Source organism: Lynx rufus, unplaced genomic scaffold, assembly GCF_022079265.1.
Source record: "Lynx rufus isolate CCGP_SWC_20201006 ecotype Redwood Valley unplaced genomic scaffold, mLynRuf1.p SCAF_10, whole genome shotgun sequence".
Classification (NCBI taxonomy): domain Eukaryota; kingdom Metazoa; phylum Chordata; class Mammalia; order Carnivora; family Felidae; genus Lynx; species Lynx rufus.
In genome coordinates, this window is record NW_025814824.1 from 32,843,429 (window position 1) to 32,858,721 (window position 15,293).

The 15,293-nt window shown below is 41.1% G+C and overlaps 1 protein-coding gene across 7 annotated transcripts in view; it reads left to right on the forward strand.

Annotated features, from left to right (window-relative positions):
* The window catches only part of KDM4C (lysine demethylase 4C), a 433,616-nt gene extending 427,940 nt beyond the window's left edge, over positions 1-5,676 (forward strand). For all 7 annotated transcript variants that reach the window (XM_047064766.1, XM_047103336.1, XM_047103337.1 and 4 more), the window contains 2 exons: positions 144-236; positions 4,597-5,676. In XM_047064766.1, the coding sequence (XP_046920722.1) occupies positions 144-236; positions 4,597-4,773 (270 nt within the window). In that variant the 3' untranslated portion in view covers positions 4,774-5,676. The remainder of the gene's footprint in view (positions 1-143; positions 237-4,596) is intronic.
* Positions 5,677-15,293: the final 9,617 nt, after the last annotated feature.

Genomic DNA, 15,293 nt, shown 5'->3' on the forward strand with positions numbered 1-15,293 from the left:
GTTTGTTCTGCTTGATCCTTTTCCCCTTTTTTTAGTTACTTAGAACCTTGAAAAAAATGGTGAATGCTTCTTTGTGTATGTATGTGTATATGTGATATTGTGTGTATGTTTTGTTGTATGCATGATATCTTATTTCTCATTAGGTTGAATTTGAAGATGGATCCCAGATAGCAATGAAGAGAGAGGACATCTACACTTTAGACGAAGAGTTACCCAAGAGAGTGAAAGCTCGTTTCGTAAGTGCTGGCAAATACCCCTTGGGGATCCACCATGTGAATCTCTCATCCTCTCCCTCTGTTTCCCAAGCCCAGCAGGAAGCATTCTTAGGCATTTGGATTTATTTCCAGAAAGCCAATGCAACTTTTCCCTTACTTATGCAAGCCTAAAATTTGGCCCCAAATGGGAAACCAGTGTAGGTTTCTTGTTTTTCTTTCTAATGAAGTCAAATGATGTTAACATTTACTGGCATACCAAAATAGTTGTTGAATATGTACTTATAATCATGTCATCAGAAGCAACATTAAAGGAAGTTTTCAACAGTTGTTTAAAAGGGACACAGTATAAGTGAGCATCTGGTTTCCTATAGCCGTATCATATACATTAACTTCTCTCCAAAAACTCATTAATATGTCAGTTCATAATTAAACCAAGCTCTCACTTTTATAACTAAAGGAATTTTAAAAAGCTCCAAAAGTAGTTGTGGGAATACTAAAGCAGTTTCTAAAAAGAAAAAAAAGAAAGAAAGAAAATGTTTTTAGTTTCAAGCTTTACACATTCCATTAAAAGACAAATAAACATGGACAAATAATCAAAACTGAAGTTGTTAAAAAATATAATTCACAATAACTTAGATTTCATTATTGTATCATAAAATATTTAGTGGACCCTGAAATGAAGTCAATTTTACTCATTTAGAATTGCATCTACTATATCTGAAAAATGATAAATCCTGAACAGGGAAATTTGAAAGAACGGGATTTTTTTGACTAAAATGAATTTTGTTTCCAGAATAAATGACACCCTTAGTTTTCAGCACATGCTTATGATATACTTTTCTGCAGTGATAGTTACCTTAATCTGGAAAATCCTTGGATTCCTTAAGTCTTCAGTTGTATATTCAGTTCCTTTTCCTGTCAGGTGGGATTCTGGGAACAGGGTAACTGCACCACGTGTCAACTGTCTTTCTGAGCTGCATCCTTGAGAGGAAGGTCCTTCACAGTGAAATCGTCAAGAGAAGAGTGACAGTACAGCAGTGGTACCTGCCCAATGAGAAATGTGGCACATAGGGGACCCAAACACCTAAAAATAGATTAACTGCCAGATAAACTGCAGGGAAAGAGAAAATCAAATATTCCTGTTGTAAAGACATTGGCTAAATCCTAACAAAGATCTAAAAAAGTCTGGATAGCTTGTCCAGCCCTACATCTTTAAATCTCTGAAGAACAACTTTTCCTCTTCAGGATGCTAAAGATGGCTACCTTTCATGTTGTGCTCCTGTCTTCCATCGATTCTCCCTCATCTCCCTGCCCTTCCTTGCCCCCCACTCCTTTATTTATTCATTTATTTATTTACTCACTCACTCACTCACTCACTCACTCATTTACCTAGAGATTAAAAGATGGGGAATGGAGTAGGCAGTCCTCTGTAAGTCACTCAGGTCTTTGGTTTTCTAATGTGTGTATGATTAAGCACCAGCTAGGTCTTGTGGATTTAAAATACTGTTTCTTAATCACACTAAAAGAATGCTTTTTTTGCTTTTTGTTCAGATCATAATCTCTTTGTTCCATAATAGATTTGGCTCCGATACCAGGTTGCCTTCCTACATAGCTTTATTCGAACCCAGCTCCTGAATTTCCTAAGATCCATTTCTCTGAACAGTCATACCAACATCCAACTTTTTTTTTATTCTCAGAAAATTTTTTAATTAAAAATAAAAGTCAGTGAAAAATATATAAATCATGTATATTATCTGAATGTAAACTGTTATATCAAACAGTTGAACCTAGTAGAAAATATCTTTAGGAGCAAAGGCTCACAGTCATTAAATCCAGTTTGCTACCTCTGTTTTTATTGAATCAAAGACTCCTCTGCTCCTGTTATAGCAAACCAGCTTTTCCTTCAGGTTAGTATATCACCCTCAGGCCCTTGGTTGGTCTATGACTGCTATTTTTTTTTTCCAGTTGGTGAAACAAATCTAATTGGAAAAGTCATTGATGGAAGATATTTTATGATTAGAGAAATCTCTTTTGTTTTTCTAAAGGAGGGGGTAGGCTAGCAGCCTCACTGCTAAACAGGAGGCCTCATATTTTAATGACTTCTGCTCACCCAGACACACGCTGACTTGGGAAGAAATTTTTCAAAAGAGTCAGCAGTCCACCTCAGTGATTTTGCGGGGGTTCTTTCCCACTAACTTCAGAAACAGCCCCATTACCTTTTATTGTCTCACAGAATAACCATGGCAACAGTGCATAATTAAGTAGAGCTGCTGGTAAATCGGTTTTATTATTGTATTTGAAAGGCTGACTTTTGCTGTTCTCGCACAATGGCAACACTTTCATAGATATTTTATTTTCTCTTTTGATAACTTTAGCACTTACAAAAGGGAAAGATTACTCAGAGGAAGTGCTTTGCCAAGAATGAATGAAACAAAACTGTTTTCTCCTAATGGCAGAGGGTGCCCAACCAACTCATAATCTTTTAGTTATTTTCTTCCCAAGTGAAACAAGGGAGTGTCTGGGGGACCCGTGCAGGTAGCCTGTTACCCTGAATAACCATCTCATGAACTGTCAGGGAACATGCCTGATGTGCACGTAGCTCCATTTTTTAGTTTTCGAGCTTCTTTGTAACTGTTCCATTGTTTATCTCTTCTTCATGATTGACCATGTGTTTCAAGCCCTCAAAGCTGGACTCTGCCTCTGTCACCAACCAGGGGAGGTGGCCTCAGTGATAGTGAGATCCACTGTGCATTGGTATTGTCAGGAGTGATCTACCTCAGTGAAAACCAGTTGGAAATGCATTTTAGAAGGCAAAGCAGTAGGGAATTAGGAAGCAAAAATAGTCTCCTAATGTGGCCTTTACCTGAGCATAACAGAAAAAGCCCACATTCCTTCACCTAGCTAACAATTAAGCAGTGACTAAGTGCTGGGCATGTTGCTTGGTGTGGAGAACACATAAAATTCTGAACTCAGTGCCTAATATCCTCACCCTCAAGGGGTTCAAGGAATCCCCAGTGGGGAGAAACTTACCTGCCCCTCATCTCTGCCACTGACCTCATTCTGTGGCATTGACTTGTAAAGTCTGACTGGAACCAGAAGAAGAGCCCTTGAGTCTGCCTGTGGCAGAGAAAATAGAAAGAAAGCTTCCATGCAAAGGAAAAAGTATGTCTAATGACAGAAAAGCATGAGACAGTGAGACATGGTCAGGAACTGCAAATAATTCTATTTGACCAGAACGTGGCATAGGATTATGCCAGGTTTTGTAGGTCCAGCCTAGGGATCTCAGGTGCCATCTTAAAGGCAGCAAGGCTGTTGAAAGATGATAAGCAGGGATGTCATGGGATCAGACAGTTTGTAAAGCACTTTCTTCCAGTGGTTCTATAGAACAAAGTTGGGGGGTGCAGCATTTACAGTGGTTTAGCAGAGGAAATGTGAAGGCCTGCACCAGGGAGTCAGCCAGAATAAAGAAAGGAGGGAGGGCTACAAGAAATATGTAGAAGGGATCCTGGACTTGGTGGGGGCGGGGGACATTACCAATGACTACAGTGCAGCTAGATGGATAGAATAGGTAGGCCATGTGTGCAGTATGGGAAGGACAGTAATGGGGAGGGAAGACTGAGTTCAATGTAGGGCAGCTTAATGTGAGGTGCCTCTGGGGTCAACACTCTGAGACGCCTCCTGGGCAGTTGGACACGCAGGCCTGTGCACAGGAGGGGGTCTGAACTGGAGTGAGAGGGGTGAGCATCCTTGGAGAAGAAGCAGGAATTAAAGCCATGAGTATGGGTGTGAGGGGTCAGCGAGCATATGTGGAGAGGAGAAGTGCAAAATGCCAGGAGCCTCAGAGTTGAACAGATAGTTAAGAAAGAAGAACCCCTGAGACATCAATAGAGCCAGAGGAAGAAGAGAGGCAGGAGGAAGGCCTTATCAATGTCAGATAAGTGAGCTGCCAGCAATACTTAAGTAACAGAAATAGTCAAATAAATTTAGGATGGAAAAGTGTCATAGAAAGTGGACTGGAGCAAGGACAGTTTCAGGGAAGGTGTGCGGGCAGAGGCCCAGAGGTAAACCGGAATTGGGGCGAATTAGAGATGACTGTTGACAAATTTGTCAAAAACTTGGTTGGGCATGAGCCAGAGGGGAGGTGGAGAGTGAGGGAGATTTAAATGAGAAGACTTCAATGCTGCTTCTGCTGGGGCAAGGTCCCTGGGGGTGAGGCTACATGGAGTCAGGAGCCTGGCTGAAGCAGGTGGGGAGGCTCCAAAATCCTGGGCCTGTGGCCTGGCCTCTGCACCCCATCCCGAGTTGGTTGGATCAGATCTTTGTCCATTCTTGTCATGGTCAAATGCTGTGCCTTCTGCACTGTGATGCTGGCTCTTTCTAGTCCACAGCCTCTGATATGCGATTTGAAGACACATTTTACGGAGCAGACATAATCCAAGGTGAGAAAAAAAGACAGAGAGTGCTGAGCTCCAGGTTTAAGAATGAATATGTGGATGACCCTGTGTACCGCACATTTTTGAAGAGCTCTTTCCAGAAGAAGTGTCAGAAGAGACAGTAATCTGCATATACTGCTGTAGGCAACCAAGCAAGTTGGTCTGGAAGAAGAAAGATGAAGGGACAGCCTTGGGGCCAGCGATGTGTTTCACTGGGGTAGGTGGCGGGGGTGTTTCTGACAGTGGAAAATTAGGCTTGCCAGAGTTTGTCACCCAAACCACAGAGTACAAGTGTTACTAATTGGACACAACAATCTGAAGTCATCCCCTAGTCCTGCTTTCACTTGTGAGCAATTGTCTTCGATGATCCCAAAGAACTTTTCTAAGTAAAAGGAAATAATAATGAATCACCCACCAAAAAAAGCCACTGCCTGAGGAGGCGGGTCCCACATGTGACCTAATTAGGCCTTTAGTCAAGAAACACATGGAGACTTTTCTCCACAAGCCCAGCGGGTGGGAGCCTCCATACCCAGGTAGGAGGGTGATCATTTATATATTTTCCACAGTCAGGGAAGGACTCTCACTTATTTAAATGGCAGTTTTTATAAAACATTTTTAAAATACAAATGGCCTGTATGATAATGAGATTTACCCGTGTGCTATCTGTAATTTCCCTTGTACAGAACTTTTACAATTTTTTATATCCCTATTACTTTTGATTGTGTCTGATGAGAACTGAGTTGTTGGCCTTTGTGAAATTTTGGCTCTTGAGAAAGAATTCTTATGAACTGTATGGGAATTTTATATATTTAAAGAGGGAGATCTGGGGTGGTTATTTTTAAACACTTTTTTTTCATAATATTCTGAGTAGATATTTATAAAATATATTTCTTTCATTATGTGTTTGTAAAATTAGAGTTTAAATAAATATGCTTTGATGCATAGTTTTCAACTAATATGATTTTTCCTTTTTAAAACAGCTTGAAAATGTACTAGTGTTTAAAAATAAAGATTTCCATTTTCTCCAATTCTGTCTTCTGACTTGCTTATTTGTTTAGGTTTATTTTTTTTTAATATTTTTATTTTTGAGAGAGAGAGAGAGAGAGAGGAGAGAGAGCAAGAACATGTGAACACGAGCTATGGAGGGGCAGGGAGAGAGGGAGACACAGAATCCGAAACAGGCTCCAGGCTCTGTGCTTTCAGCACAGGGCCTGACACAGGGCTCTAATGTACGAGCTGTGAGATCATGATCTGAGCCAAAGTCGGATGCTTAGCTGACTGAGCTACCCAAGTGTCCCTGTTTAGGTTTAAATCAACAGAAAAACAGGTTTTCCTTAGGAGTTGGCTATGAAGTTGGCTATATCAAAGTTTGTCAGGCCCTTCTTTGATCACAGACTTTTTACATAACTGGACACATTGCCACAGATGTTTCAGGCAATGTCACTGGGCATAAAGGCTCTTCAGCCTGCCCATGGTGCCCATTAAAGTGTTTCCCTCAGCTCCTTCTAGGCCTTGAAGAACTCTGATCACCTAGAATCTGGAGTTCCTTTCATCCCAGGTTTCTTGGTCCCCAGTTCCCTTTAGAAAAGGCTGTGTGGACCCTCCAGTCCCTTGCCTCTCTTCGTAGATGAGCTGTAGAGGACAGGCAGAGAAGGGATTGCCGAGGGTCACACAGTCCTTAGTGACTGCTTCAGTTAACTGTGGCTGCAGTCATGCTGCTTAACAAACAACTGCAGCATCCCAGCGGCCTGCAGTGGGAAGCGCTTGTTTTTCTTATGGGCCTGCAGTCTAAGCTGGGTTTGGCTGGGCAGCTGTGCTGACCTCAGCTTGGGTGAGCTCACATGTCTGCTCCACATGTCTCCCATCATCCCACTGGACCCAGTGGACTAGCTCAAGTGTGTTCTTCTCATGTCAATGGCAGAGCCTGGAGAGCAGGTGAGCCCAGCTGAGTAAGCATATTTCAGTCCTCTCTGTGGTGCTGGTTAACACACTATGGGCCAAAACCCAGAGCCAAGGATTGGAGGGCATTTCAAGGTTTCATGGCAAAAAGTGTGGATGTATTGTGTTACTGGGTAGAGAGTAAAGAAGTAAAACAGTAATAACAGAACCACAGTTAAATCTCAGTTCTCCAGACCGCCTGCTGGCTGAGTGCTCATTTTCCAGAGTGCTTCATGCCTGAACTCTGAGCTAGGGAAAGACCACCAGTCTTACTTTTACAGGGACTGAGCACTCCACATTCCCTACCAGTATCATCATATATTTTATCAAGTAATCAAGCTTGTGTTTTCTGTCTCCAGGTTTTGAATGAAACTGACCTGCCTTCTCCACAATATGCCAGGAAAGTAGGCCTGTGTAAAGCATTAAAAGGAATTAATCTAAATAGGATCATTTGTTCTGTACAAGTTTGCCTGTCAGCAAGATTTCTGATTGGCTGCCACAGGGAGAAAATGTGCAGAGTTCTATGTGATCTCAAATACAGCTGTTTTTTATAGGCTCACTTAACTAATGTTCCTATAACCAAGTACAGCTGTATATGGCCTTAGCAAAATGATGCCGGCCACAGATGCACTCTGGCTCTTGAAAGAGACACCTTCGTTTCACGGCATTCTGCGTAAAGCCATTATTAGCTCTATGACCAGACAGATCATTAAAGCTTTTTCACTTACTGTATGACACTTCAATTGTAATTTTAATTTCTTTGTGTTACACTAACTGCATTTTTAGTGTGTATGTGTAGCATGAAATCAGTTGAAGGCTAGCTTCTGGTATTAAAAAAATTGCTAGCTGTGACAATTCTAATGTAAATCTAATTGCAAGCCCTTTCTCTGGAGGTTAGAGGATTAATATAAACTGCCTGGCATATTTCACAACATTTTAGTTCCTTTATTTGTGTTTGAAATAAGAACAATGTGATTCTTGTCAGTTTACTTTTATTAAGGTGCTTTTGTTTAGTTCATCTAGAGAGAAATTGAGAAGAAGCCTCCATTAAAATACAACATGGCTTCTTGGAATACATTATAAATTGCTACTGGCTAATAGTATATGGAAACATGAAGACTCAGAATACAAAATAATTAGGAGGAATGGTTCTGCCACTTCTCCCTGAACCCATCCAGTGTGAAACAAGGCTGACATGCATATGGTACCATAAATGACTGGGAGGTCTTATGAGTAATCATATTGGAGTGTGTATGCTGCAAAATAACATTGTGCTTTATTTTTGCCTTTAAGTAAAAGGAATCTGAAATGAAACTATCTTTATTTCAGATATTAATCAGCCTCATAAACGTGAAGCTAACTAGAGGCATGAAGTAATTATGACTGATTGGTTTCAAGACTCAATTGTACTACAGACTCTTTCTGAGAATTCAGATGTGCACTCATTGAAAGTGATACGTGGTCTTTTGCCCAGTATGTTGTAGAAACATAAACCACTGACTGGTGGGGAGAAGGACTCCTGGCCTCAGATGAGGTCTGAACTCTACAGCAAGTGGAGTCCTCCACCCTCAGAAGGTGTAGGACCTCTTGAAGAAATTGAACTTTATGAAGAGATTCTGATATTAATGATGTATTGAGTATCTATTTTGAATTCCCAGACTTGTAGACTCATTAGTGGCATTTATTTACCTTATTTAACTTCCCCAAGAAATCAGTAAAGTATCATTCCTCGCTTTCATGGAAGAAAACTAAGGCTTAGGTTAAGTAACCTCTAAATCGCTCAACTTTTGTGATGCATGAAGAAAAAAAGGATTCTAAACCTAACCCAAACAAAAGACATTAGATAGACAACTCTGAAGCTCAAGACAGGTTAGTACTGGAGATGTAAATGAGGAAGGCATCATTTTTATTGGTAGATGTTTAAAAATACATGAAGCCTTACCGTCTGGCAAAGGCAAAACTGTAAGGACAGAAAAAAGATCAGTGCTTGCCAAGGACTGGAAGTGGGGGAGAGTACTGACAACAAAGCAGTATGAAGGAGCTTTTTTGGGGGGTAGTGGAAATATTCTTTTGCTTGGTTGTGGTGGTGGTAACAGGACTATATGTCAAAATTTATAGAATTGAACACTGAAATAGGTTGATTTTACTATATGTAAATATCACCTCAATAAACCTGTCTTAAATAAAATCTAGGTAAACAGTGGGCAAGCCACCTAGACCGCATGTCCTGTGAGTAGAGGACAGGAAGTGAGACGAGATCAGAACCCTGGGATAGCTGAACAGATGGGGAGAAAAAGAGAAGTCTGTGAATGAGCACTAAAAGGGAAAACCAGGATGCTCTAATGTCCAGGATATCAAGAGAAGAAAGTGTTTCAAAAAGGAGGGATGATCAACAGAGAGAAAATGCTGCAGAGTCCAAGTAAGATCATGTAATTGTTTTTTTTTTTTTTTTTTTTATTTTTGGGACAGAGAGAGACAGAGCATGAACGCGGGAGGGGCAGAGAGAGAGGGAGACACAGAATCAGAAACAGGCTCCAGGCTCTGAGCCATCAGCCCAGAGCCTGACGCGGGGCTCGAACTCACGGACCGCGAGATCGTGACCTGGCTGAAGTCGGACACTTAACCGACTGCGCCACCCAGGCGCCCCCATGTAATTGTTTATTAGGAGGCCAGTAGTGACCTTGGTGAGAGCAGTTCAAGTGATTTCAGATGAGAAATCTGTTAACGTTAAAATTGGTGTTCCCTGTGGACCAGCACCACCTCCTCATCCCCTTCCCTTCCTCCTTCCTATCCTCCCACCACCTCTCCCCATCCTTTTCTTTCTCCTTTCAAGGTTTTATTCTTTGTGTTCAGTTTTCAGAAGTTTGACAATAATGTGTCTTGGCTTTGATTTCTTTGGGTTTATTTCATTTGGGGGTTGTTTAACTTCTTGGCCTTTCACCAAATTTGGGAAATTTTTAGCCATCATTTCTTGGAATATTTTTTTTTAATTGTATACCCTTTTCTTCTCACCATCTGAGGCTTCAATGATAGAAGTGTTGGGTCTTTTGTTGTTATTACACAGGTCCCTGATGATTTTTTTAAAGTCTATTTTCTCTCTGTTCAGATTGGATAAATTCTATTGATCTGCCCTCAAGCTTACTGGTTCCATCCTTTGTCATCTCCAAACTCATTGAGTTCACTGAATGAGTTTTTTATTTTGGCTATTGTATTTTTCAGCTCTATAATTCCCATTTGGTTCTCTTTTATATCTTCTATTTCTTTGCTGAAGTCTTCTATTTTTTTTCATTTGTTTCAAGAGAGTTCATAATTATTTGTTGAAGCATTTTCCTTCCCATTTAAATCTGTGTCAGATAATTCCAATATCTAATTCATTTTGGTATTAGTATGTGCTGTTTTTTCTCATTCAAGTGATTCTCCTGCTTCTTGTTGTAATAAATGATTCAGTTGTAACCTGGACATTTTGACTATTGTGTTAGAAGACTTTGGATTACATTTAAATCTTTTTCTTATGCAGGCAGTCACCCTGTTTGGGTTTAGTGCTTGGGTCCTGGCCTACTTTTGTGGGCTGGGGTTCCAGTGACAATTTAGTTTTCTGAACTCTCCTGAACTACTCTGTATGTGTGCTACCCAAAGGCCACTCTGCCAACCAGCATGCTATTCCACACTTCAGTTCAATTCTCAAGCTTTTTGGTGAGTTAATGTCCATCAGTTTCATGTGTGAGTCAGTCAGCAAATTCTCGTGCATATTTAAAGAATTCCTTTTTTTAGCTCCCTACTGTCTAAGAGCACCTCTCCATTCTCTAGTTGAAAAAGTGAGGGACACTGCTGTTGGGAAATCCCACTCAGTCCCCACTGATACATGCTGGCAGGGAAGGAAATGCCACCCAGGACTTCCAGCAGGTGGTAATTAAGGGGCAGAGGTGAAAGTCCAGACTCCCCACTTGGACTCCACCAGTGCAATACTGAGGGTGAAATGGGAGCACCACCCTGGCTCAGTTGCTGTCACCATGTGAGGGGCAGAAATCCAAACTCCCCATTTGGTCTCTACTGACATTATACAAGCAGGGACCATTCATTATGTTTGATTGGGGTAGAGTATTGCCAAAAAGGATTTTGTCCTGCTTTGCTGCTCCTTAACTGGGTCCTTTGACTATAGGGAGCAGGTTTTAAGTGTTATTTTTTTGTGTGCATTTCTTTTTTCTTTATTTCCTCCCTCCCCACCCCCCACTGTACCTGTTGGTGGTTCCAGTTTGCAGACTTCTCTAGTTTCAAGTCCAGAATATATGAGAGATAAAAAGAAAACCTAGAAAACACATTCCTGTGTAGTTCTGAAATTCTGAAGTCACTAGGTAGTCTTCATGCCTCTTTCAAGATTTTATAGTCCTCTTCCTGGTAGCTTAGTGTTTAGGATTCGGCACTCTCAACATGTCATAGTCCTCTTATGATTGTTATATTATGTCCATGACTTTTAATTATACTTAACCAGGAGGAGCAGGAAGAACTAAGTCTTCTCCACCTTATCCAGGCTGAAAAGTCCTCACTTTTTCTTAAAGATGGGAGAAAATAATTTATTGCTGATGACAAGGTCTAGAAATTGAAGATCAAAAGATAATAAGGAAAAGAGATTGAGAGCAGAGGCAGAATGATTGGCCTTACACACAAAAAGGGAGATTTCATCCATGGAGACCAAATTTTTTATTATAAAAGCAGAAAAGGAAGATTACAGAATTGTTTCAGGAAGGGGCTTTTCCAGTGGGTTTGGTGTATGGAAAAGGATGTGAGAGAATTAAAGATGCTAAAAGATAGTTTCTTCCTACCCATTAGTCTGGGTTGAAAAAGGAAGGTAGTTGATGTTAAGACAGACTTGACTGGGAAAAAATAGAGGGATGTCCCCTGACAAAGATGTCCACAGTCTAATTCCCAAAACCTGTGAATATGTTACCTTCCATGGTAAAGGGGACTTCATAGTTGCTGTTAAATATTTTGAGATGCGGAGATAATCCTGAATTATCTGAATGTTCCCAATATAATTAGAAAGGTCTGCACAAGAGGGACACAAGAGGGTCAGAGACTGAAAGTGAGATGCGTGATGAAGGAAGCAGTGGGTGAAGTGATCTGCTTTGAAGACAAAGGCAGGAGCCAGAAGCCAAGGAATGCAGGTGGCTTCTAGAAGGAGGAAAAGGGAATTCCTCCTAAAAGCCTCAGTAAGGAACCAGCCCTGCTAACACCTTGATATTAGCCCAGTGAGACTGATTTCAGACTTCTGGCCTTCAGAAAGTTAAAAAATATATACACTATGTTGCTCTAAGCCACTAAATTTGTGTAATGTGTTGTAGGATCAACATGAAACTAAGATAATTAAACAGCAGGGCTAGGGTGGAGGGTGAAAGAAGATTTTCAAGGTCAGGAGCAGGGGGCAGAGAAAGAGGAATTAGTTTATGATTTCTACAGTGGAGTGTTGGTAAGGTCCAGGGTCTGGTCATGGGAGTAGAGTGAGGCTGAAAGCCATTTCACTGAATTAACTTTTTCTTTTAACTATTTAGTGTTTTTTTTAAATTGATAATGCATATAGCATAAAATTCACTCTTTTAAAATGTACAATCTAGCGGTTTTCAGTATATTCACAAGGTTGTGCAGCCATCACCAGTACCTAATTCCAGAATTAAATACTTAGTTTTGGTTCAGCAGTATTCATTCTATTTTCATGTATTACAGCATTTTAATGAATATTTCATAGGAAACTGAGAGGCATAAGAAGAATATTTTCATGAGAGTATATTTTTTGGGCATGAAGAGTTCTTCTGAACATGTTATTTCCCCATTTGAGAAGATGATACACTTGGCCAAATGAAGACTTACCTACTATTGATTTGGCCAGGTGTGTGAGTGTGGTGGTGATAATGGTGGGTCTTCTTAATGGAAGGCAGACTGCAAAGGGGGAAGGCATACCTTGGCCACAGAGCTTCCCTTGAAGGTCAGGCCCAGGAGACTATGGGGGAGTGTGGCCCTCAGCTCCAACAGCCACCAGGAACACTGGGACACATCCCCTTTGCAGCATTTCTTTGGAGAAAGATGAATGTCTGACCTCATACTCAATCATGGGACTCTCACACCCTACCAGTCGCCCCCTGGATCCCCCATAGAAGTCAGTTCTCTCAGTTCACTGCAACTTAGTCCCTTGCAGGATTATTATAGATGAACCAGTCATCCCTTTCCCTCCCAGGGCCCTCTCCTTTACTGGGTGGCTCTTCTTTTGCTTCCAGAAGATTTTTTTAATAACACAAAAATCATTAAGTAGCAAACTTGACCCGACCTGAACTGGTAAGAGGCTGTTTATGTTCTTTATGTCATTTAATGTGAATATTCAGATAGCATTATAGAATAATCATGTTGGATATTAGATAATACGTGATATTACATATGAAATTACCTTTCCAAATACTAAAAACTCTGAACTCACACAAAATAAATGTAGCCATATGGATTTTAGATAAAGATGTGGACCTCTCATTTTACACCCGCTACTTACCCCCTGCTATATAGGGCCTTTTTCATCTCCATATTCCCTATGATCCCCTGCACACAACAGACCCTCAATAAGCTTGTTTGAATACCAGCCACTTGGTTGAATGCCACTTAGTCTTATGCTGTCACTGGGGTTGGGGACAGTTTGTTTTAGGTTCGGATACTAAAGTAACATTACCAGGCTTGAGAGTTGAAGTCCTGCTGACCAGGGGAAGCTATTCTGCGGACTGAGGTTAACTGTGAACACAGCCGGAGGCTGAGATAGAAAATGGCAACCCTGTGCCCTTCTGGAAAGGGACAGGTATCACCAGAGAATGGGAAGATTCATTTGCTGAGGCTGCCTCATGCTACCTAGACAGGCTGCCCATGGCTTCTCTAACTCTAGAAAGCAGGTTCTTCCCTAGACCACAAAAAGGCAGGGCATAGTCTACCTAGGTAGGGAGAAACACTTCTTGTTTGCCCTGAAACAGAGATTTGGACTCTATGGGAGGGATTGTCTGAGGCCTGCAAGGCCAAAAATGGAAATGTCTGCTTAGTCCCCAGAATGCCCTGCATCAGGGCTTTGAGACCAACCCTCTCTTGATCCTCTGTGGGTTCTCACTGTGTGACTTCAGTTTGACACAATTATGAAGCTATTTATTTCATGCCTCTTCCCATCAAAGCCATAATGAGAAAAAAAGGCCCCACAATAATTTCTGCATATTTTGATAACAAAGGAAATGGTTGTTGATGATGATAATAAAAACTGCTGTTCACAAATTTGCTCCCTTTGTTAACATTTATAAAAGAGACCTTGTATCACGAGCTCATTAGTAGCTGAACTTTATTGTGTCAAAGAAAATGGAGTCAAGAGAGATTATGTTTCATCTTTAATATGGCTGTTCAACAATGCCATTATCCTGAATTTCAGATTAATTTAATTGAACCTTAATGAATAAAATTAGTTGTTTTATGCAATTAGAATCCCATTTAAATGGTTTAGAAAATGAATAGGATGGGAAATGTGGTTGACTTGATTTTCCTCAAGACTGATTCTCTAGGCCTCTTTCTGCCTCTGGGTTTTCTCCCTCCACTGAATAAGAGACTAATATTTTTGTAATTTAAAAAGACTTTGAGTTGCTAGGTTTTTTCCTCAGGCAAAACAAAATGCCTGGGACCATCAAGGAGGTGGGGGAGGGGGGCAGAGGGAATTGGCTAATGGGAACCAGTTACAGAGAGCTAAGGTAGAAACACTTTCCCAGCCCAGTGTGGCCCAACCCTTTACTCACCTGAGCTCCCCTTCTGAGATGACAAAGTGGATATTGGGGAACATCTAACAAAAAAGGAGGGATGGGCTTTACAGTCAGCTCCCCTCTACCACTTAATAACTTTGTGACTTGGTGTTTGTCTCTTGACACTTGAACGTCAGTTTCTTCATCTGTACAATGGGATTTATAATACCTATTTCCTCACAGTATGTTAAGCATTCAGTGAGAGAATGTATATAAAGTATTTGGCATATTGCCCAGCTTCAAAAGAGGAAGCGGCTGTTATTAATATTACTATTCCTTATCATCATCACCATCACCATCCTCCTCATCTTTACCTTCAATCTTGCAACCTCTCGGGACCTTACTTGATGTGCTGAAGCCAATACAACCCACCTAACTTAGGTTAGTGTGTCTGGTCAACAGTAAGATTTCCCAAGTATTATCTTACCTGGAAGAAGGACGTGAGATGAGAAAGCCAATTTACTTAGGTGGCTGGGAGGATTGGCACTTATCTAAGGGAGAGCGGCAGAAGCTGGTAAGATTTGATATGGAGGAAGGGCATGGTCACATGAAATTCCTGCAGAGAGTCACAGAAAACTGCTATCAAACTCCCCAATCTGTGATGTGAGAGAATTAGGCCATCCCAATGGACCTTTTCAGCTCTAAAGAGCTTACGATTCTACAACTCCTATCGCCTTTCCTGCTTAATGGACTACATTCCAATGAGCCAGCCCTTGCCAAGAAACTCTTCCGACTTGCATTAGGACTGCTGAAGCTTCCTGCTGAATGTTCCCTCAGTGCTCAGTCCCTCAGTTGACTCAGTGCTTTGGAATGTGGCTTCCTGAGACACAGCAGAGGTGAGAAAGGACCAAGGGGATTTGGCACAGCCTTAGTAAACATAACCTTCCCTGTGCAGCACGGCATTGACA